Here is a 24,423-nt window from a genome sequence, read left to right as displayed (position 1 = left end):
ATATATATATATATATATATATATATATATATATATATATATATATATATATCCCGCACTTGATGGTGCGGGATATTGAACTACCAGAAGGCAACATTGCAGACATAGAGGACAGTTACAAGTACCTGGGGATCCCGCAGGCAAATGGGAACCATGAAGAGGCCGCTAGAAAGGCTGCAACCACCAAGTACCTGCAGAGGGTCAGGCAAGTCCTGAGGAGTCAGCTGAATGGTAAGAACAAGATCCGGGCCATCAACACATACGCCCTGCCCGTGATCAGGTACCCTGCTGGGGTAATAGGCTGGCCAAAGGAGGAGATAGAAGCCACTGACATAAAGACAAGAAAGCTCCTGACCATGCATGGAGGGTTTCACCCCAAGTCCAGCACCCTGAGGCTGTACGCTAAGCGGAAGGAAGGGGGCCGGGGACTGGTGAGTGTCAGCACCACAGTCCAGGATGAGACAAGGAACATCCAAGAATACATTGGGAAGATGGCCCCAACTGACCGAGTGCTCAGTGAATACCTCAGGCAGCAGAAACCCAAGAAAGAGGAGGGAGACGAGGAACCATCATGGAAGGACAGGCCCCTGCATGGTATGTACCACCGGCAGATAGAGGAGGTGGCTGATATCCAGAAATCCTACCAGTGGCTGGACAAAGCTGGACTGAAAGACAGCACAGAGGCACTAATCATGGCAGCACAAGAACAAGCTCTGAGTACAAGATCCATAGAGGCTGGGGTCTATCACACCAGGCAAGACCCCAGGTGCAGGCTGTGTAAAGATGCCCCAGAGACAATCCAGCACATAACAGCAGGGTGCAAGATGCTAGCAGGCAAGGCATACATGGAACGCCATAACCAAGTGGCCGGCATAGTGTACAGGAACATCTGTGCCGAGTATAACCTAGAAGTCCCGAGGTCAAAATGGGAGATGCCCCCAAGGGTGGTGGAGAATGACCGAGCTAAGATCCTGTGGGACTTCCAGATACAGACGGACAAAATGGTGGTGGCTAACCAACCGGACATAGTGGTGGTAGACAAACAGAAGAAGACGGCCGTAGTGATCGATGTAGCGGTTCCGAATGACAGCAATATCAGGAAGAAGGAACACGAGAAGCTGGAGAAATACCAAGGGCTCAGAGAAGAGCTCGAGAGGATGTGGAGGGTGAAGGTAACGGTGGTCCCCGTGGTAATCGGAGCACTAGGTGCGGTGACTCCCAAGCTAGGCGAGTGGCTCCAGCAGATCCCGGGAATAACATCGGAGATCTCTGTCCAGAAGAGCGCAGTCCTGGGAACAGCTAAGATACTGCGCAGGACCCTCAAGCTCCCAGGCCTCTGGTAGAGGACCCGAGCTTGAAGGATAAACCGCCCGCAGGGGCGTGCTGGGTGTTTTTTTTTTTTATATATATATATATATATACATACACACACACACATTACTGTCAAATATTTGACTGCTGTCCTTTAGCACTAGGTTTGTGTCATACCAGTTTAGACAGATTCATGTCACGCAGCACTCTCATGACAATGCTGGACTCTGTGTCATCAGGCCGTGCTCTTTTAGCAGCCCCAAGTGTTCGTAACACGGACAGGATGTTCCTCAGGCCAAAGTCATAGTGGACCTAACAAAGCAAGAGCTTAGCTTTAGAGGGTTAATAATTGCTTATTATAGGAACTAAACTGGCCACAGGATTATTACCTGTTTTGTAAGTTGTTCTTCACACAGTTTATAAAGAACAAAAAACTTCTGGGCTAAGATGATGTTTTCATTGAATCCACAACTGGCTAGCTTAACTCTCATGATGATCTGTCAAAGGCAATAGTGAAAACGAATTAGAACTTAAACAAAACAGACAATATTTCTCCCTAGAAAAACTAATCTTTACCCACCTGTCTGTCTGGCACCATCATAGAAACCGTCCTGAATTGCACTTTTAAATTTTCAGGAAGTTCCTGACGACCGGCATATCCGGGATTCTATGTATTGAGTGACAACATGTTTTATTATATTCATACTAAACATCTGCTGCCTAGTAAACATATAAATCCTGTATCTTACCATAGTGATAAACAGGCCAAACTCTGGATTCAGATCCACAGTGTCTCCATCAGTAAAAATAAATGTGCTCTTCTGGTTCTTGCGTGCCGTCAGAACTATGTAGATCTGCTGAGCAGCAACAGAGAGCACTGGCAGGTCGATTCTGTTGAACTCATCAAAACAACCCCAGGACCCTGACTGCGCGAGGCCTGAAAAAGAATGAACAATTTACCAAATGTGCATATTTTTGGAATGTGAAAAGCAGCTGGGAAATCTGAGTAACAGAACATGCAAACACAACTGAAGACCCTCGTAGATTTGAACCTAGAACCAAAATCTTTCTATGAGCAGCATAAGATAAAATGAAATCTGAGTGTTTTGCTCATTAATCCAGGTAAGGAAATCCCAGAAAGTTGATTCGGCTCACCTGGATGTCAAGACTGAAGAAGTCACTTGGGTGAGAGATGAAATGTTTCTCCCACTGAAAATGCTACACAATACATTTTCTAAGATATCTGATAATTTGATTAATTACTTAGGATACCTTTATAAATCCTTCCAAGTCCTCTGAAGTCCATCTGGTCAGAGCAGTTGAACACTACAACATACTTGCCAAGACAGCGACCCATGTCTTTGGTAGTTTCAGTTTTCCCAGTTCCAGCCGGTCCTGCAGGGGCTCCTCCCATACTCATACCTAGAGCTTGGGCTAGTGTGATGTAGCACCTAGGTAAACAAGAAGGGGTTAATGAATGTACCTTAGTACTTAAATCTATATAAAAAGTAATTAACAAAATCTCATTATTTACTTGCCTGTCTGTCAGTGGAGTGATGACCAGACGATCAGTACAGCCTAGAAACTCATTCTGATAAATGAAGTCAACATTAGTAATAGACACAATGACCTTATCCAGGTAGCCCCTGAAGTAAAACCTGCTCTGCTTCAGCCATTCGAAGTCGCCTACAGATTTTATACGCTTTTTCACCTGAGGAAAAAGCAGGACATGAAGAGGAATGGTTGACCATAACAGTTTAATAATAAAAAGTTATCTGTGATAGTAGATATGGACAAGTAGCATTTATCCAAAAATAAAAAAATAACAAAAAACTCACTAGGTCATTAAATATATCAGTCTGGTGCACATGAATTGTGACAAGTGTCTCATATTTGACTCTGTCAAATTTGCTGAGGTCATAGGTTGTTTGCTTGATGAGTGTAGTGAGCAGACTCAGTAATTTCTTTTGGGTAAGAGACATGATGTGCTTGTCATCTTCTGTATGGTGCAGGGCCTTCTCTGCATCTCTTGTCCAAATCATTTGGATTCCCAGCAAGCCCACCTAAAAAGTACGAATCAAACAATACACGAAAAGATGCGTCATGTATAGTACATACAGGTAAAGTGGTAGAAATATGATGCTACATGAAAGGTACTACTGTCAAAGATATCCATACTTGTTATTTTACAAACGTTGGAAAAAGAATGAAAAAGAACCATGAGATCTGTTAAGCTGCCTCTGCCACTGATAAAGGCAAGAAGGAAATGTGACATGAAAACAAACAGTCATGTTGCTGGATAGTTTAATCTTAGTAACGAGAGAGTAACGTCTCAAATCTTTAAAATCTTGAATCCCTTTAAACACTACTAAATGGCGGTTGGTATTACAGATGGAAGAAAAAAAAATCTCTGTTACACTTAAATGAACAAAATATTTTAAAAACTCATGAAAAAGATTTTACTAACAGCCACAATTCAGTCTTCCTACCTGTGCTTGAAATCTGTTGAGAAAAGCAAGAAGATCAAACTCCTCATCGTCTATCTCTAGATCTGCAGCTCTGATAACAGAGTGCAGTGAAGCCTGTTGTTGCACCAAAAGCTTCCTAAGCCAGATCTCAACTTCTCCCTGAGCCATTACAGGACTCTCTAGCTGAAAACACAGAAACACATTTGCTATGTTGTACCACACCTGTGATAAAAATTGGAAAAATATTTGCTGACAGCCTCAATTGAACCTTATTCTTTTTGAATATCTATTTATTGTACCCTACACTTGTCTGTAGAAAATAGCAATCTGATATAAATTTAACTTTAATTTGAATTTGACTCTGTTGACCGCTTGCAAAAGTTATTTGCACTAAACGTAACAAATGCAATTCAACATATAGTTGTATTATAGCTCTAAACTGAAAATGCAAATAGCATTAAATACCGGCAGTTTTTCCCCTTCTTGTGAAATAACAGCTATGATCTTGTCATATTCTGTTGTGTGAAACTCAGCTTCTTTTACGTTGTCAAACACTCCAAGAAGATGTGCCTGAAAAACAAATGCATCTACAATTATTTTTGCTATTTTACCCAAAATCAAAAACCCAAAAGAAAAAAAAGAGAGAGAAAAAAATAAACAAAACCCAAGAAATCAGATTTCAATACACAAACCATTTTCTTAATATTTCTATCCTGATCGTCTCATTCTTTGCCCATGAAAACTCCAAATTTAAATTGTATTTCTTATTTGCTAAGATGAGTTTTTAACATATCTACGCAGACAAACAAATTAGGCCTTTTGCAGTAGCAGTATAATTACATTGTTTTATACTTTTTATTTAAATTTAAGTTTCTTACAGTGGCAGTGAATGTTCTGACCTGAATTGTGTGAGAATCACTGGCTTGTCCAAGGATTTCCAAAAGGGCAGGATCAGACACAAAGAAGAACCGTGGAAACAAGAGTCTCTTTTTCTCAAGATACCTGTGAAACAAGATCATATCATCTGCAGTGTACACATTGAACACAGAAGTATTGTTATAATTATGGGGCCCATTTATTCAATGCTTTTCTTTTTGTTGGTTGCAAAGCATCTGTGGGTGACAAAAGGACAAAAAGGGGTAGAAAAGGAGTAATTATACTGCATAAAAAGTGCTTGAGTAAAAAGCTAATTAACTAAATAGTTAAATAATGTCATGTAAATTTTTTTAAAGACTGAACTACTTTTCTGCTTTTCTTTTTACCCTCCACTGTTGCAACCAACAGAAAGACGCAAACTAAAACAAGGATGGTGCCAAAAAAATTACCCTGCAAGAGATTTCTGACAGAGCTCTAGTTGTTTCTGAAGATCTGGAAGCTTTTCTCGCAGAGAGGGATCACCTACACAGCACTCCACAGCATTTGGGACCTTTTGTGCTCGCCGCATGATTTCAGTCCAAGACTTGTCAATATTCTGAAATTGATTTGCTTCCTGCAAATGGAAACATTTTTATGTTAGCATTTACTTAAGGATGCTTTCAAAATTGTTATTTTCAGGCCACAGGGCAGAATTAATGAACTGTACCTGTGGCAGATCTTTGGCAATATCGCCCCCAACAAACACAGCCTCCAAATAGACCCACAAGTTTTGCACTATAACCCACTGTTCAATGACCTCAGATGATGTTGAAAGCTTGAAGACCCAATCTTGGATCTCTGCTTTGTGGAAGGTACTGTACCTGTACAAAGCAGACAAAGCTTGTTAAGTTCTTTAAGACATTGCAGAAATGGGAATATGTGTGGATATTTCACATCTTGAATGATTACACCCAAACTAATCTTTGTCACTACTAATGTTTCTGGGCTGAATGATTTGTTACAGTTAGGTAGGTCTTGCAGTCTTGCCCTTTTATTACTCCAAAGTATTAAAGTTTCTTGGAGATCAAGTTTATAAAATCTGTTACAAAATTATAAGCCGGGGTTTATTCTTTTCTACCTGTTGCTCAGCAGTGAACCTAGCACCATCAAACTGTCCTCCAAGTTGGTGAGAATCTCGGATGTTTCTGCTCCTTTCAGCATCAGTTCTCCTCTACTCTTAAATGTCATCAAGCTCAGGGTCTGAGCAGACCACAGCTCTTTTACTTGTGATAATTTGGCCTCAATATCCTTCTCCTTTACAGCTGATATGCAAATGTCCTACAAATACAAAAAGCCAAACTTGGGATGGTGCATACACATGAGCAAATCAAATCTATAAAAAAAATCTTGAAATCGAAGTATATTATAAATGTCAAATCTGCCAGCACACCTCAATGTCGTCCTTGTACGTCAACAAAGGCGCCTCCATGATGTTCTCAAGTGTAAACGTACTGGACTCCACCTCAAAATGGTGTCCAGTCACTTGTGCAATACGGTCCCAGTGTCTCCGTTTCATAGACTTGTTTGCCATCATTTCAAGAAGAGGACACGAATCATTAAAATCATCAATGGTCTTTTTTAGATCAAGAAAGGCTTGCCAGTCCTTTAGTGCTTTGGGTAGCTTCCGACACCTATAAAAATTGGATAATAAACTTTTGTTAAAATGACTACTCTTAAAAAAACATTCACTACACAACAAATTTTTAGGTCTGTAAGTTATAATAACAGATATACTCAACCTGTTCTGAAAATCCAGAAGTTCGCCATTGATCTTTTCAATATCCACTTGTATCCATAGTATCTTATAGTACCCACTAATCTTGTTCATCACTGCATCATACAGGCCATAGAGTTTTTGAAGCAGATCAAGCTCTTTTCTAAAGGAAGCATTAGGAAGCATAATATTTGAATATATTTTATAATGTGATAGATGTTAACACTTAGCATAGTATTAATAGAGATGCAAAAGTTATTCTAGCACAGAACAAGGTTTGATTTTTTTGCTGATGTACTTTTTCTTGTGTAGACAGTTGTATTCTGTAACTGGTAAGCCAAGAAGCTGCTGTCCAGAAGTATATGTGGTGAAGTTTCTCCAAAGCTCTTCAAATCTAGCCTGCAAACAAAACATACAATTAAATCTCGCAAGACTGTTTGTTAAATATGATTTTGATGTTTTCTTGCCCTATCAGCTCTCTCTTATCTAGTAATCATTTACCTCTAACTTATGTGAATGATTATAGATTTTCACACACTGAAAGAATTGAAACTGTCACCTGATAGATCTGAAGCCTGCGGCTGGCTTCTTGTGGAGCTAATCCTACAACCAAAGGGCCTTCCTGAAAAACAAGACATAAAATGAAGAATAGGTTAATATGAATACATTGATTTATTGAAAACCACCCGCACACAGTTTTTAAGATTACTCACAGAATCAAACTGTTCCATATAAGTGTCAACATCTTTTTGGAAGATAGCCACGCTCACGAGAAGGTCTTGTTTGAACTTGGGTTGCATACGAACAAGCTCATATTGCACCGATCTCTGCACAAGTCAATATCAAAAATAAAATCAAGATCACAGCTTATCACATTTACAACACACAAGATCACATTTATTAAAAAAAAAGTCATTAAACAAAATAGGCATTAATGTCATGATAATACTTACAGCTTTAGACTGCAGCATTGTGAATGAGTCTCTCAGACTGTACACTTCTTCTACTTCTCTTTTGGTCTCTTCTGCTTCATATTTTGTCAAAATTTCATATGCTTCCTGTAAATACATTCTTATATTTAAATGTTCAACATTTAGCTCACTCTGAACACGCAGGCCTCTCATTTATAACTAACAGTAGTAACAGTAGATAGTTAGGTACAATTAAAATTACATCCTCAAAATGTCTTTCACTAAAAATTTCTGGGCTTTATTTAATGTTGTTACTGGTACTCTGCAGCAGTTCATATCACTTTGTTTATTGTGTAGTGCTATTGCCAGTCCTTTGAAATATCTGCAGTTACACAATACACTTAAGAAACTGATACCTCAATGGAAATCAGTGTCATGTCAGTCTGTATTTCAGCTTCTCGAAGCGTAGACAGGGCCCCCATAGTACAGCGTACATCTTCCAGATTAGCCACAGGATGTGATAGCTGTATAAGGTAGTTGTTCAAATGTATGTGTGTGTCAGTCATTTTCTTCTTGTACCTCTCCTTCAGGTATTTGCAAATTAGTTTCTTCCAGGCTTTTGTCTCATCTGTTAGGGCCTTTTTCAGTGAACCTGTATATAAAGGAACTTAGCATTAGTCCTCCAGTTCTCAAACTAATAACCACCTACATGTGACATGTGTAATAAAACACACTAAATATCCAATTATCCAGTGGTAGCAGAATGGAATTCAATCCTGGTCCTCACAAATAAAAATTACCTGTTGTTAAATGAACAGATTCAAAAGCAATAACAGGCTTGATAGCTTGAATTTCTTGCTCAACTGAGTCATAGTGTTCGATTTCAGATGTAATGTGGATCAAGGATGGTTTGCTTGCCATGAATTCCTTTGTAGAAATTAAGAGAAGGGATATGATAATGATATAACTATATGAAAGCAACAAGGAACATGTCATGGTGAAAGAAAATCAAAGACAACTAACTTTGACTTTAGCGTTTTTGTCCTCTTCCCAGATCGCTCTGAAAGTATTGAACTGTTTCAGAACATTGGCTGCTCGTCCCTTCTGAGAGTTGATTGCTGTTTTCAGAATGCCCACGAGTTTTTTGATGTCCTTGTGTTCCACAACAAAGTTAAATAAATGATCTCTTTCTGCAGAAACACAAATAAACAGTCAAAAGTACAACCAACGATTGTGCTAACAGCTAGCAGCTGACAGTTTCATTCAAAGTTTAACATTTACTTTTGTAAATGTTATTTTATGGGTGAGTGAGCCCATAAATTCAGCAGGAAAGTATAAAGGGAAACAGACTTCTACTGGACCAGAAGTCCATTTGCAACCACAACTATCACCATCTAGTGGCCTTCAGATAGAATGCAAGTTAGAGGCACCTCTGAAAGGTACTACCTTCATGTCTTACACAGTCCCCACAATAAGCTTAATATTTACAGTCTTCATTCATAATAAAGGATGTCTTTAATTTAGGAGCTGTCATTCTTTGAACTTGTGCATCAAGTGTGTTTGCTCCTGTATGTGTATACTGATGGTGAGTTACCTGCTTTCTTCCTTTCATTAGGAGTGTACTCCCACTGCCAGGCAATGCTCTTGCTAACTTCCAACACAGAGTCAGTTAGTTGATTTATGGCCTGCTGGATTTCATCTAAAGTGGGAATCATTACCTGATAATGACAAATATCAGATATCAAAACTAGATTTTCTGTTCAACAAAACTTGCAAAGAATTCCAGATCTCTCTGTCCTACAATGCAAATACTGCCCCCTGAACATGTACTGAAAGAAAAGTAGAAACTCACCACGTTGGGTATATCCAGGTGGACTTCAGATTTTATTAGCGGAACTATCATAGGTTGAGGCTTGGATTTCTTGTAACTTCTGTAGTATATTGATGAAAATATGAAAGAGTTCTTTCTCTTTAACTTATGATACTGCACTGAGCACATACCAACTAACACAAATATACTTACATAGCACAACTAATCCTCTTTTTCAAGGTGTTCAGAGATGACTTTGTTGTTTTGAGAACTGCATCAAGTACCCTTGCAGTGAAGGATTCATAAAGCTTCTTAAACTCCTGAAATTAAAATTTGTATGCAAATCAGTGGGTCAGCTGCACATAGCAGAAGTGTTTTACAGTTGTTAGACAAATATACCTTTTCAAATTTAGTATTTTTGTCTTTCAATGAACTTTCTGCAGTCCCTCTCTCATCCTCATGAGCAATCGTGTGTCTCTCTCCAGGGAAGGTCATGGTCCTCCCGACTACAGTGTTGAAAGTGTGAAATACAAAAAATACATTTAAATACTTAATTGCTGCGTTCACTTGTATGCAACACTTAAAACTCTGCCTTGACATCACCTGACACAGGTTCCTCTGTCTTGTAGCCTTTTGGTTCATAAACAGCACTTAAAACAGTGTCCAGCTCTTTGATTGCTGTTTTGACATGACTACATTTGTAATTCAATGTTTTCGCCCACTTTTTACAAAGATTCTAAAAAGAGGTTGAGATATGTATTTGGTGAATAAGGCACAACTTATTTGTAAAGGCAAATTAAAAATGAGGAGAAGACTTTAGCAGAATTAAATTCATTTCGGTTGATAAACATCTAAAATTTGTGTTTTGATTTGGTACGAGTGGCCATACCTTATTATGGTCAATCAGATGCTGAACTGAAGTTGGATCATCTGAGAGCTCAATCAGCACCGTCTCTGAGATGTCTTTAAGGACATCATCAATGTGTAACTTGCTAATATTTAGCACCTGAAAAAGAAGGAAATGTGGTTCTTGCTTATTATAAATGCACAATAAGGAAAATTTTAATGAATGACACAGAAACAGACCTTATTCACAAGATGCTGGAGCTCATACAAAGCCGTGTCAACTCTTTGGAAGAACTCGTCCAGGAGTAAGGATGACCAGGTGATCAGCACTGCCCCATGTTGAAGAGCAGATTCAACCTTGCGAGTTACCAAAGACATTAAAGCTTATTATGATGCAACAGCCATAAAAAAATTTTTTTTTAAAAAGCATGGCAACAGCAGGGTTGAGACCTAATTTCTCAATGGTGCGACTAAAGAAAGCCTAGGTCGCACCAGTACGACCAGCCGGTCAAGTAAAAAAAAAAAAAAATCTTCGTAACTCTGAAAGCCTCCGTGTGGTCAACAAGAGACACACATCATGCCCATATCATGGTCGTAACCAATCGGGGATAGTCAAGGGAGGGACCTCTCTGATTGGCTGTGGTCCAGATATTCCTGTAGGCTTACGTGTATGTACATTTGAAAGTGCAGGCTGATAGAGAGAGGTGAGTAGCCTAGGCCTGATAGAAATGGATTGAGTTGTGGGTAATGAGAAAAGATGAAAAGAACAATTGACAACTTTTTCGTTAAGTTAAGGCCTGATCTGTCTGAAATTCATAGCCAGTGCTCTGACATAGAGCCATCAACCTCTCAGGTAATGGGTAATGTCTAACACTGGTCATGAGACGGCATCAGATAATGAGCCACATACAATCGACTCCGAGCCAGAGCCCACTGAAAGTAAAAGGGGGAAAGTGTATACATTTCAAAGAGAGTGGCTTGACCAGTTTCCCTGGCTAAGATACAGTAAATCTGACAACATGATGCACTGCATTTACTGTCATGAGTGCGGAAAGAAGCTCCCTGGCAATACTGCATTTGTGGTGCTAACACGTTTTGAATTGAAATGCTGAAAAAGCACAGTGTATCCAGAAAACACATTATATGCTGCAATAAATGCATTCCCCAAGTCTCCCCTCTCCCCACTGCCAGCAGCAAACAGGTCGTCAGAGGAGGCCGAGATGATGATTAAGTTTAACATTGTCTACAATATTGCCAAAAATGAAGTTCCGTTCATTTCCAAAGTTCAAGTCCAAAATAATTCTTCACAACACCCCACGTACAGTAATAATGCCGCCCAGTATATGGGTGTCATCAGAGACATATTGAAAAAAAAAAGGGGGAAAAAAGGCCAAATTACAGGAGTTGGCCATCTCAAGGGCCTGTTACTGCAATAGTCCATGCGATAGTCCATAAGATATCAAGTTGTTCAGATGTTAATTTAGATTTTCTTTTTATTTAATATATCTTGAGATGTTTTAAGTTTAAATTTCAGTTCAGTGAAGCACTTTAAGCACCAGCACTTTTTAAGTAACTCATCTTTCTTGTAGAACTGTGCTCAAATAAAGAACTTTGTGTTGACAAGCTTGTTAGCTAATTATTTACAAAAATCAATATTGTCTGTATGGACAGCAATTAAAAAAAAAGTGAACTTGCAAAACTGCGGTGTTAAGCAATGCGGTTGAAAAATTTGGGTGCACCTAAGAAAAAAGTTAGGTGCTCCAGTGAAACCGTGGCAGTTAGTCTAGAGCCCTGAACAGTGGAAAACATATTCACACTGCCATTAACTAACAATGTTTAACAGCTGAGACATTTCTTCCACAAAATGCTCCATCTACTGTAATGTACTTACATTTTTGATTTTTGAAGCCATCCAGCTGGAAAAGTCTTCAGGTATTTTCTCACAAGTGGACTCATAATCTTCCAAAATTGTCTATAAAAAAAGGACAACAAGTTGTTTTATCCATCCACTCGCTTCCGCTTAACCTTTTCAGGGTCGCGGGGTGCGCTGGAGCCTATCCCAGCTATAGGACGAGAGGCTGGGTACACCCTGGACAGGTTGCCAGTCTGTCAGGGTTAACACACAGAGACAGACCACCATTTGCGCTCACATTCACTCCCACGGGCAATTTGGATTGATCAATTAACCTATCCCCACAAACTGCATGTCTTTGGACGGTGGGAGGAAGCCGGAGTACCCAGAGGGAACCCACGCAAACATGGGAAGAACATGCAAACTCCACACAGAAAGACCCCGGCCTTATGGTGGAATTGAACTCAGGACCTTCTTGCTGTGCGGAAACAGTGCTAACCACCGTGCCACTGTGCTATAATATAAAGTTATTTTACATTAAGTTAAATAATCATTTTGTGAAAAAAAATAGTTATTACTTGCCTGTAATCGATGGTGATCAGCACTGAGTTTTGTTTCGATGTTGAGAAGATGTAAGGCTTGCTTTGGAACCAGGAGACCCATCTTCACCAAACACTTTGCCTCCCGTATGACCTCAGTTACTTTAGGATCAAAGTTGACAACTAGCTTTTCTGTCTTTGGGTGACGAACCAGCAGTGCGACATTTAAGACTGTTGTGAACAACACAGAGAGTAAAGTCATACTAACAGAATCAGATACGGTGTGCCATCAAGGTTATCAATATATTTAATTTAAGCCAACCATGATTCATCTGCGATACTTCCTCGAGCCATGCTTGGTGGTAAATACACTCAAACTTTACTAACGAAGCTGCAGTCTGATTGTACATTTTGACTGCATTTCGTCCCTGAGGACTGAGCAGGATGTCCGAGTTTTCCTGTTTAGGATGACAGAGTGAGGCAACATTAAAATCTTTCAGTGCTAGTAGCTTTAAAATGTTTGCTGACAGAAATCTAGCCTTACTTTTATGTGTAACATGGGTTCCTCTATTTTTTTGAAGAGGTGCCTGGCCCAACCAATTCGTCCAGCCACAGGAGGCATGTCCCTAGCAAGTGGAGGGTTGTCTTTGTGGTTGTCATAGTGCTGCAAAGGAAGTTTGTAAAACAAAATCTGTGCATTTATATTTTATTTTAAATGGCATTAGCGAATAACAATAAAATAGGTACCTTTCTCACAAACTCTACTTCTGAGACATAACGCTGAAGAATATGACTCAAAAGATGGGGAACGTGTGCGTTAATGCAGGGAATGTTCAGCCTCTGGAAACTACAAATTTAAAAAAACAAAGTAATAACAAATCATTACAGTATTTAATGTTATATTTCTAATATAATATTTCCAGTGATATATTAAATTGCTTAAAATATCATATATAGACACTTACCGCTGTATCAGGTGAATGGCACGCTCAGATGTCTTCACATGTGAGAAGCATGAATTCATAAAAGTCTGCAGCTGGTTCTGTAGAAAAGGTAACAAATGTAACCTTCATTAGTACTTTATCATGTTTCAGTTGTGACCATGTCTTAATGAGTGATGTCTGTGATTAGTGGTTTTGTGTATATGTAAATTCTTTGCAGGTCTCTGAGAAAACATCATCAACCCTTATGATGCTTCCTGATTTAAACAATGCACAGGAAAACAGCAGCTACATGTTTTAGGCATAATGAGTACACAACTATACATACCTCAATGTAACAGATTTGCTCTGTAAACTTGACAAAATCTGCTTCAAATTCAGCACTCCTTGGAGCCAACATATCATACTGCTTTCTTTTCAGATTCATGGCTATAGTGTTGAACTGTCTGGCTAGACTCTCAATGCCCTCAATGTTGGACTTGTTAAGTGATTCAAATGTCTTGAACACTGTGATTATTTGTGTGATCTAGAAAAAAATAATGCTTACTGTTATATGGCAAAGCATTATGACAAGACTGACATACATATTTTAGGAATTAAAATAGACCGTACCTTTTCAAGCTGCTTGCAGAAGTTGGAAAACTTCAAAAAAATTTCCATCTCTGAAACCTCAAAAGGCCTCTTTCCAGGTGCAGCCATTGTTTCCATCTTTGTTGTCTGGAAACAAGACTTATATTCCTGGTACAAGGAGGTACAGTGCTGCAAAAGACAAAAGATTAACAACAGCAGAAACTGTGTACTGCTGCAGTCATGCCTCTGTAATAACACTGATGTGTACTAATCACAGTGTAACAGTCACCTGCACTTTTGTGATGATGCTATCAGCATCTTGGTCCCATATGAGACGTTTGCCATTGTCAGTAATGTACGATCTGCACATTGTAACCATCTGATTTGTGACCTAGAAGAGTTTTCAGTATCACATGTTGTACAAAGGGAATTGGATCTTAAATGTTTGTTCTTTGAATGAAATGAAAAAACCCAACAAAGTAAACTTACTTTGATGAACAGTGAAGATATAGTTTCACTCGTGTTGTAGTACAGTGAAACTCTGAAAATCATGTGAATAGTACTGATGACATTTTGCACATTTTTCATCATGGCAACCTGAAATGACACCAAGTATAGTCACATTATTTATAATATATTGTTTGCTCTGATATAATTTGTATTTCTTAAGTTTGTAATGAACAACTTTACTGTACAAAAATTGAACTATTAACAGGCTATTATCCATATTTATTTAAAAGAAAAAAACAGTATGTAAGATGGTCACTAATGTATAGTACATGGACTATGAATTGAATACTAGCGTTGTTTCTAAGTGAATAGTAAATAGGCAATTTTTGATCATTTTGTTGTGATGTAGTCTGGGGCAAATAAAAGACTATTTTAAAACCTGTCAAAGACCTCCTGTATTCAGTGCATAGCAATAGCTACTCAGAATTTTGCATTTGTTTGTTATTGCCTTCATTTGGTAAAAAAGACCATACTTTTCCCCCCAACACTGTTGGTTTACAGCCTGAATGCTTTACAATTTATATACATGTCTTTAAATAGCTGTGTATGCGATATAGGTGCTTTCATACTTGGCTTGTGCTTTAACATCAGTTCATCAACAAAAACACTGTTTGGCTCAGAGGTAAAACTTTATTTAATACTAAAAATTCTAACAATTGCAAGTTCTTAATGGAAAGGAATTGTTGACTGTACATACCGGGTCACTGATGTAGAGAGGTTGAAGAACTTTCTCCAGTGTGCTCAGGAATTTCACATTGTCTTTTGCCTCATTGGCACACCTTGTTATCCTAGTATCCAGCTTCCGCCACATCTACAGAGGTACATGTTTATGACAGTGATGAAGGTAACAATATATGTTGTTTATTGTAAATGTTTGTTTATTGTTAAATGTTTCAAGGAGTAATTTAAATTTCTGATTTTATCATAATTATTATTATTGTTAAATTTTTTAACATATTTTTTGTACATAAAATGGAGGCAATATCCCCTGAATTATATGGTCACGATGCAAAATACACAAATCACATTTATGGATCCATGATACATCATAGAACAGCGAAAATTAGTAATTACTGATCATTCAGGAATAATCTTACTATTATATAATTTGCATGTAATTTTTATTATATATATCAAATAGATTCAGTTTTTCATATTGCATCTATGCACACAGTGTTATAGATGCAATATGTCTGAAGGTATTCATTTTTAGATTTCGATATTGTTATTGTTATACCAAAGTTATTATTGTATAAGTGGGCCTAATGGCATCATAAAAACAGAATAATAACTAAATACTAAAATACTAAAAACTGTGTAGCACAAATTATTTTTTAGTGAGGAAAAACGCCTATTAGTGTTTGCCTCACTTTCATTGTTCATTGTTGTTTCATTGTTATGTGTGGAGGAGCTGTCTGACACCAACCTACAATAAAATGTTTCCCTTTGCTGATTTTAGAACATGAGATTTTTATTGAAAGAGTTTTATTCATTGAGCATATGTTTGAAGTGACCTACTGACTTTGCATTTTTGGACACATGTGAACAAGATTAGAAATAGGTATATCAGAGGTATATCAGAGGTGTGGTAATTAAAAAAATTATATCGTGCAACAAATAATGTTGTTACAGTATACCAGTATATACATTATACTGCCAAGTATTATCTTACATTAAACAGTGGACATAAAAAAATACTATAATAGTGTGACTGACACTGAGAATGAGTACCTTTACAGTTTTGGATCTGCTAATATGGAGCACCATCACCGCTGTCTTGCACTTTTGGCTTTTGATGTGAGTGATGATAGAGTTGAACCTTATAGACATTCCTTTCCAGTGCTCTAAGTCACTCAGTGGCCCTTCTGAATCAGCTCCTTTTCTCAGCTGATCACTCTCTATGAGGACCTGATGTACACCGAAAAGGTTACATTAATTCAGTCAGTACTCTACAGCAAGCCACTACAGCAGGTTTTTCTTTTCCTTTTTTTCCTTTTCAGTCTCTTCTTTCATTTCCTTTCTCTCATACTAACAAAATATATACCATTCATTTATGAAGTCATCATCTCTGGCCAGTAAACTGTATTCCTTGAAGCCACGGGTTCATAGGCTGCACTTCACTTGTGCGTTTGAATGATTTAACAAACCTGCTCAATTTCCTTGCACCACTGCAAAAGATTTTTTTCCAGTTGATGGACCATCTCACAGTTGGCAGCTGCAGTTTTCATATCATTTAGGCTGGCCAGTTTAGAGAAGTCAATATGTGTGAATGTAGTCAGATGAACAATGTACTTGTTGCTTATATGGATTTCTGCAGGACAAACATAACAAAGTACAAAATTATTAAATTATTAAAACCAGCCATTTAGCTACAGTATGTTGTTCTGAAGAAGCATTTTTTTTTACCTTCTAAGGAGTCAAGACAGCGTTTTATTGTGTACATTAAGTTCTCTTTACATTTTACTCCATGTCTGGACTCTATAGTGCCCCAGTTTTGTGGTGCATCGAGAGCAGGCAGTAGAAAGTTGTAAGTGTTCCTTATTCCTTTCAGGAGGCCGTCTCTGGCATCAACTACTGCAAAAAAGATCTCCTACAAAGTATGGAGACAAGTCACCCATAACGTCATAAAAACCAAAGCCAAAACATCTGTGATATAAATCTAAGTATTTTAAACAGATTTATTTTCTACAGTACAGTTACATTGTAAATAGGTGTGGACGTCAGATTGTTTTATAATGTTAGTGAAACGGTTGGATGTCAAATGTGACCTCAAGATTTAAAAATATGTTAAGGAAGGAGGGTTAGATCATATTAGCTTTTTCCTAAACTAATACAGGGAATGCTGAAAAGTGACAAGTTTATTATGTGATGTTTATTATGTGAACACAAGAATTATTATGTGAACACAAGAATTATTATGTGGATGCAAGAATTTCTCCGCCATGGGATCAATAAAGCCTTATCTTATCTTACATAAACTGCTCAAAAAATAAAAGGAACATAAGAATAAGACATCCCAGATCTGAATGAATTAAATATTCTTATTAAATACTTTGTTTTTTAGTAGTTGAATGTGCTCAAAAATCACACAAAAATTATCAATGGAAATCAGATCACGCTCAACATTAAAGTGGAAAAACACACAACAAGCTGATCCAACTTTGATGTACTGTCCTTAAAACAAGTCAAAATGAGGCTCAGTAGTGTGTGTGTGGCCTCCACGTGCGTGTATGATCTCCTTACAACGCCTGCGCATGCTCCTGATGAGGTGGCGGATGGTCTCCTCAGAAAGTTCTTCCTAGACCTGGACTAAAGAACCCGCCAACTCCTGGACATTCTGGGGTAGATGGAACGAGACATGATGTCCCAGATGTGCTCAATTGGATTCAGGTCTGGGGAACGGGCGGGCCAGTCCATAGCATCAGTGCCTTCATCTTGCAGGAACTGCTGACATCCACATGAGGTCTAGCATTGTCTTGCATTAGGAGAAACCGGCATATGGTCTCACAAGGGGTCTGAGGTTCTCATCTCGCTACCTAATGGCAGTCAGGCTACCACTGGCGAGCGCATGGAGGGCTGTACGGCCCCCCCAAAGAAATGCCACCCCACACCATTAGTGGCCCACTGCCAATGGAGTCTGTTTCTGACTGTTTGAGCAGACACATGCACATTTGTGGCTTGCTGGAGGTCATTTTTTAGGGCTCTAGCAGTGCTCCTCATGCTCCTCCATGCACAAAGGTGGAGATAGCGGTCCTGCTGTTGGGTCTGTGGTCATCACCTGCAGAACCACTCCTTTATTGGGGATGTCTTGCTAATTGCCTATAATTTCCACCTGTTGTCTATTCCATTTCTACAACAGCATGTGAAATTGATCGTCAGTAAATGTTGCTTCCTAAGTGGACAGTTTGATTTCACAGAAGTGTGATCGACTTGGAATTACAATGTTTTGTAAAAGTGTTCCCTTTATTTTTCTGAGCAGTGAACACAAAGACATATAAAATGCACACTTAGGTTTTTAAAAATAATTTCCAACCCAGATCCTAAATCATGTCTGTATGTCCAATGAAAACTACCATATTGCTGTCCTGTGAATTTAAAACACTTTATTGTGTGTTTAAATTGGATTTTTTTCACAGATAAACCATTTTCTTTCAGCATATAAAGAAAATTCTGACATCCGCTTGGAAGTAAGTGGGACTTTTATTTGATATGTTTTATATGTTCTATTGTGAATAAAGTATGGGCTTATGAAACTAATGAGATTATGATTTCTGTTTAATTTACATTTTACACACTGTCCCAACCTTTTTAGAACTGGAATGGTTATAAAATCACATATCTATATTATATATATGGTTGTTAGGTTGTTAGATATGATTTTATAACGATTTATATGGAAAAAATTGTACATTTTGTTTAAATTTATATTAAAAAAATATTAGTTTTTTTTATACCATTCCGATTCTAAAATGGTTTGGACAAATGTAAATAAAAACACAAATCATAATATTATTAGACAGTATCTCACAAAAGTGAGCACACCGCTCACATTTTTAAAAAATATTTTGTCATATCTTTTCATGGGACAGCATTGAAGATATGACACTTTGATACAACGTAAAGTAGTCAGTGTACAACTTGTACAACAGTGTAAATTTCCTGTCCCCTTTAAATCAACACACAGTCATTATTGTCTAAACCTCTGGCAACAAAAGTGAATACACCGCTAAGTGAAAATGTCCAAATTGTGCCCAATTTGCCATTTTCCCTTCCTAGTGTCTCAGGTGCAAATCGGAAGGTGTGTTGAATTTGGTGTTCAATCCAACTTTATTGATAAAGTACTTTAAAAACAACATGATTGACCAAAGTGCTTCCCAGTAAAAAACAGTAATAAAAGTTAAAAACCATACATTAAACAGACAAAGAAAATTAATTAAGTGTAAAATAAATGAATGAATGAAAAAAAGATCAAATAAATCGGTAAATATTGAAACGTGAATAAAACAGACAATATAATAGACAATAAAGAAAACTAACAAAGTAAAGAAGATTAAAAGCAACCCAAAACTGATTAAAACTGACTACAAGCTGACTCTGGTACTACAACAAGAAAGCCCGCAAACAGTTTGCTGAAAACAAGCAGACTAAGGACATGGATTAATTGTGATCTGATGAGACCAAGACAAACTTATTTTGTTCACATGGTGTCAAGGATGTGTGGCGGCAACCAGGTGAGGAGTACAAACACAAGTGTGTCTTGCCTACAGTCAAGCATGGTGGTGGGATGTCACTGTTTGGAGCTGCATGAGTGCTGCTTGCACGGAGGAGCTACAGCTAATTGAAGGAACCATGAATGCCAGCATGTACTGCGACATACTGAAGCAGAACATGATCCCCTCCCTTCAGAAACTGAGCCACAGGACAGCATTCTAACATGATAACATCCACCCATCTCCATGATGTCATCATGGAGGGGTGGAAGAGGATTTCAGTGGCACCCTGTGAAGCTCTAGTGATCTCCATTCCCAACAGAGTTAAAGCAGTGTTGGGATGGCCACACAAAATATTGACACTTTGGGCACAATTTGGACATTTTCACCGAGGGGTGTACTCACTTTAGTTGCCAGCGGTTTAGACATTAATGGTTGTATGTTGAGTTATTTTGAGGTGGCAGCAAATGTATACTCTTATACAAGCTGTACACCGAGTACTTTACATTGTATCAAAGTGTCATATCTTTAATGTTGTCCCATGAAAAGATACAATAAAATATTTACAAAAATGTGAGGGGTGTACTCACTTTTGTGAGATACTGTATATGGATATTTTAATTATATAATAGTTATAGAAACAAACCACCATACAAATTCAGTACCCTCTTACCTCATGTACGTTTTCAGAATTCACAGCTATGTCCTCTCTTGTCCGTATAAAGTAGCAGCAAATACCTGTCAGGGATATTTGGGACAAATCGGGCATAAACAGCCTCAGTGTTTTTTCTCCTTTTACAGCACCAGGATATGAGCGACCACACTCTGCAATAAAATATAAATAATTTTGGAAGAAAATTAAAAAATGAAAATGACACATAAAACAGATCTTAATTTTTTCTGCTAAAACTAGGATATTTCACCAGCACAGGGATAAAATCATTAATGATCACATGAACTTGGTAAAAACTCCAATTATGACTGGCCTTGAAAATCAGAAAAGTAAAATACTCTAATCTTAGTTTGTTTTAAATTAGTGGTCAGTATTACTTAGTATGAAATAAAAAAAATAAGCAGGATAACATGTGACAGTCAAATACTGGAGTCGAGATTTATTCCAACCTGGTCCTGGCGCTGCAGATTCTTGATACACAAAGGAAATGGTTTTGCAACCTCCTTCAGCAAAAAACTGATCAAAAGCAGCCAGCTATTCATGATAAAGAAGGAAAAAGAAAGACAAAAAATTGTGAAATGAAAAATGTGTAACTGTATAATATCAGATGTGTTTAAACCATAATTGCCATATCAACATAGACAATATAACATGTGAAATGAATGAGATGTTTTGACTTTTGCGTGTTCCAGTTGTACTTGCAGCAGCCAAAATATACACTTCTGATTATGATATTTTTTGCTTTTGATATTTTGCTTCCAAGGAGCCAAATGCTCATGTATTTTTTTAAGGTTGCCTTGAGCAATAGTTCTCCAGACTTTCTGAAAGTCTTTTCAAAGCTTTTCTGTTGACATTGACTGTCTTCTCTAGTCAAGTCCTTGCATCAGACCATTTTCCGAGAAACGATTTCTTTGTTTGTTGATCCCTGACCTATGAATCACTAAAGGGTAAAAGACTTAACTCAGTGGATGAACCAGGACTGTGTCTATACATAATAGACGACTTAGACGATGTTACAGGAAAAATGATTCTATGTTTCTTTACCTTCTTTTAAATGTGCAAGCATGCCCTTTTGTCTATGGTTAGATTAGTTTAGAATTATCTTTTTAGACTTTCTCAGCAAAGACATACTGTTTTGGGACATATTGTTTTAGATTGTTTTATCTCTCACAGCTTTCTCCCAGCTCTCTGCTGACGAGACTAGCGCCACATATGGAGTTGTTTATTTTATCTGTTTTGTATTTTTCTTATCCTGTTCTCACTGTCTTTCCTATAAAAAGTGCCCAGCCTCTGTACACGTTGTGAGTTGTTCTTAGCAGCTCACCCGTGTACACGTTTGATAAAGAAAGTAACTTTGTCTCATTGTGTCTTTATTTCTCCTGGGTTTTTTACAGTTTTCCCCCAACATTTCTTGGTCCTTCGACAGCCGGAGCGCCTCCATCGTGTCCCATCTCCGTGACCAGTCCACGTTGTTCGTCTGTCGACAGCTCACACACCAGGTGTGTGCTAAAAGTCCAAGAGCGTTTAAATTCGGGTCTTGGCCAACGTCTTAGAAAGCGACCCACGGTGGTGGGACCCGATCGAGGTGGACCAGACCCGGCGACACTGACCAGGTAGATACAGACACACTGACACAATCTTGCGTAAAAGCGCATTTTGAATTCAGGGAATTTAAAATAGCGGAAGTAGCTCGTCGACTGGTAGCTCTGGGAGCTCGTCGACTGGTAGCGTAGCTCGTCGACTGGTAGCTCTGGGAGCTCGTCGACTGGTAGCTTTGGAGCTCTGGGTAGCTCCCCCAGCTGGGTCTAGACTGGGTCTAGGGAGTAAGTAGCTCTGGGAGCTCCCCTTATCATAAGGGTTCTGGTCGCGCGCGCGTCGAAGCTGTGAATGTGTATTGTTTTAATTAATGGAGCAAGCTGAATTTTCACGGTCCAATAAGAGACTGAGCTGCTCCTACTGTGTTTTTCTTTTACTGCTATTCACTGACGTGCTGGTGAGTTGAGAGAACGGTCGAGTTCCGTCTCGTAAAGTTCACACCGCTTTTGGAAATAGTCCGAAAGTAGAAGGGCGTGTGAGCAACCACTCTCGTCTCTAATACCAGCGAAGGTGATAGCAGCTGTATTGTGTATATATTACTTAAACAAAAATAAGTAAATACATAAATAAGATGGGTAATCAAGCAAGTGAAATTAAAACTCACTCCTGCTGACGAGCAGTGGTGAGAAAAGAAAAGTCCAGACGCCGGACAAAAACAGTGTCTGTAAACTGAGAGATTTAAGAAAACAAAATATAAACAGTCAGAAGAACAGAACTCAACTGCCAGTTTAGTAAAACCAGAAGACGAGACACTGTGCAGTTCCCACAATCCTTTTAGTAAACCATCACTCACTCCTGCAGCCGCATCTGCAGCAACACCCATATCAGGAAGAACATAATAATCCCTTATTAAGTGAAAACTAGAGATCACAGTAGTTTTGTAGTAGTTTAAAAGGGTTGAAAACAGACCCCACTGAGTAGATATAAATATAAAAAGTACGAAATAAAGATGAACAAAGGGAAAGTTACAGTAGAAATTATCTTTAGAGTATTTGAAATTAATAATAGCAAGGATAACAACCTGTAAAGTGATATTAACAATGAAACACAGTTGGCATGATGACCATGCCCAGAATGTATAAAATGAATATAAAGCAAATAATTCACACGAAAATATTTTAATAAGATAAATAAGGTATATTAAGGCTGTGTCACTGTTCAGCCAAGGACAGTGTGTGAAAAGGTAACTGTCTCCACCCTGGGAAAAGGATGATTCTGCAGGTCATCTGAAGCCCTTGATGGATACAAAATAAAATATAAATAATATATTATAATAGAACTGCCTGGTCCGCCATGCAACAGAGAGAACAAATGTGACCGCAGATTGGATGAATTCTAAATTATCTGTTTGCTGAATAAGATGATCCTAACTAACAAATTGGCTCAGGAGTAGTATAGTGGTACACACTGATAAAATATTGTGCTATTGCTGTTATATAAGACAAAGAGGATAATATTAACAATGACATAATATTAATATGAAGAGGCACCTTAATCGGTTATGATGTGAGGTGGATAATTGTTAAGCAGTAGTCTGCATCAAGCTTAAGGTTTGCTGAAACTCAGTGTAATGACATGTGAGATGAAGACAATACAGAGAATAACTAAACTAATGAAGTGCATAGAGGCACTTGACCAGCTTGAAACCTATCATCCTAGAATGACACATTGCTGAGATATAGAGCACACCTATAATAACAACCAATAAGCAAAACCCTGTAGACAACAGCTAAAACTACAGGATTGAGAAGCTGAATTAAATATGTAGACACTGCTAAGCTGATGAGCATGTTACACATTTTCTTTTCTTTTTATTTATTTGTTTCTTTTAGAGCAGAAGCTGCTGTAACACACCCAAAGAAAGACTCTAGGTCTGACCAACCGTTTCAGTCATGGGCAAAAAGATGTCAGTCAATAAAATTCTAAAAGATAATTTATTGACAAAAAATATATCAAGAGATAAAAGATAAAACAGTCCAGTGTCCCACTTAAGAATTGTATAAAAACACACAGTCCCAAGGCCAGAGCCAGCTATGCCACACAGCCAAGTTGCACTCCACATGTTGCCTTTAACAGGGTTAGAAGTTGTCCTTGGAGACCCACCACCCTGCAAGCATATAGTCAGTGGTCACTCAAGCCTCTGCAACTCTGCTGCCTTTAGGCTGTGGCATATAATAGGCCCTGGCCTGCACAGAGAGACAAAACGACACACTTAATATAAAATTCATAGGGCAAAACCCATCCATCCCAAACATATCTGATTTCATCACATTACATACCTGCACAGAGAGACAAAACAACACAGCAGTGTTTGTAGTGTGGGCTATAAGTAGACCAGTGTATCAGTGCAATCAAGTACACTTGCCTCTAATTAGTCCAACCCCATTCCAGCCATTGGCTCACCAAAAATGTGACACACACAAAACCACTCCCAACCCAGTGCAACTTCACACAATAATATGGAGCTGAATTAACACAGGCACATTAGTCTACCATGTTACAAGCTGCATGCTATTACAAGCCAACATATGCAGACTTCTGCCTTGTTCGGGTGGCA

At 38.3% G+C, this 24,423-nt stretch overlaps 1 protein-coding gene across 1 annotated transcript in view; it reads right to left on the bottom strand.

The window, feature by feature from the left end:
• LOC146647833 (dynein axonemal heavy chain 8-like) overlaps positions 1-20,812 on the bottom strand; it is a 35,543-nt gene extending 14,731 nt beyond the window's left edge. Inside the window, exons 1-45 of the mRNA XM_085390021.1 lie at positions 20,698-20,812; positions 20,271-20,422; positions 16,794-16,977; positions 16,535-16,698; positions 16,119-16,295; positions 15,085-15,198; positions 14,367-14,474; positions 14,167-14,268; positions 13,920-14,066; positions 13,636-13,833; positions 13,332-13,408; positions 13,114-13,213; positions 12,911-13,030; positions 12,689-12,824; positions 12,410-12,597; positions 11,867-11,947; positions 10,216-10,332; positions 10,019-10,135; positions 9,733-9,865; positions 9,529-9,635; positions 9,343-9,449; positions 9,172-9,250; positions 8,914-9,037; positions 8,343-8,509; positions 8,120-8,246; positions 7,736-7,971; positions 7,362-7,466; positions 7,122-7,235; positions 6,968-7,030; positions 6,707-6,807; positions 6,434-6,571; positions 6,085-6,325; positions 5,773-5,972; positions 5,362-5,515; positions 5,105-5,268; positions 4,679-4,781; positions 4,245-4,349; positions 3,801-3,962; positions 3,150-3,374; positions 2,850-3,022; positions 2,584-2,762; positions 2,061-2,248; positions 1,892-1,978; positions 1,701-1,808; positions 1,489-1,623 (exon numbers count right to left, since the gene is read on the bottom strand). Of these exons, the coding sequence (XP_085246147.1) occupies positions 1,489-1,623; positions 1,701-1,808; positions 1,892-1,978; positions 2,061-2,248; positions 2,584-2,762; positions 2,850-3,022; positions 3,150-3,374; positions 3,801-3,962; positions 4,245-4,349; positions 4,679-4,781; positions 5,105-5,268; positions 5,362-5,515; positions 5,773-5,972; positions 6,085-6,325; positions 6,434-6,571; positions 6,707-6,807; positions 6,968-7,030; positions 7,122-7,235; positions 7,362-7,466; positions 7,736-7,971; positions 8,120-8,246; positions 8,343-8,509; positions 8,914-9,037; positions 9,172-9,250; positions 9,343-9,449; positions 9,529-9,635; positions 9,733-9,865; positions 10,019-10,135; positions 10,216-10,332; positions 11,867-11,947; positions 12,410-12,597; positions 12,689-12,824; positions 12,911-13,030; positions 13,114-13,213; positions 13,332-13,408; positions 13,636-13,833; positions 13,920-14,066; positions 14,167-14,268; positions 14,367-14,474; positions 15,085-15,198; positions 16,119-16,295; positions 16,535-16,698; positions 16,794-16,977; positions 20,271-20,422; positions 20,698-20,812 (6,222 nt within the window). The remainder of the gene's footprint in view (positions 1-1,488; positions 1,624-1,700; positions 1,809-1,891; positions 1,979-2,060; positions 2,249-2,583; positions 2,763-2,849; positions 3,023-3,149; positions 3,375-3,800; positions 3,963-4,244; positions 4,350-4,678; positions 4,782-5,104; positions 5,269-5,361; positions 5,516-5,772; positions 5,973-6,084; positions 6,326-6,433; positions 6,572-6,706; positions 6,808-6,967; positions 7,031-7,121; positions 7,236-7,361; positions 7,467-7,735; positions 7,972-8,119; positions 8,247-8,342; positions 8,510-8,913; positions 9,038-9,171; positions 9,251-9,342; positions 9,450-9,528; positions 9,636-9,732; positions 9,866-10,018; positions 10,136-10,215; positions 10,333-11,866; positions 11,948-12,409; positions 12,598-12,688; positions 12,825-12,910; positions 13,031-13,113; positions 13,214-13,331; positions 13,409-13,635; positions 13,834-13,919; positions 14,067-14,166; positions 14,269-14,366; positions 14,475-15,084; positions 15,199-16,118; positions 16,296-16,534; positions 16,699-16,793; positions 16,978-20,270; positions 20,423-20,697) is intronic.
• Positions 20,813-24,423: the final 3,611 nt, after the last annotated feature.

This window comes from Rhamphochromis longiceps, linkage group LG18 (genome assembly GCF_057381845.1).
Source record: "Rhamphochromis longiceps isolate RC_006_pf linkage group LG18, R_longiceps_female_GT1.1, whole genome shotgun sequence".
NCBI classification, from domain to species: domain Eukaryota; kingdom Metazoa; phylum Chordata; class Actinopteri; order Cichliformes; family Cichlidae; genus Rhamphochromis; species Rhamphochromis longiceps.
This window is presented reverse-complemented; position numbering and strand designations above follow the sequence as displayed.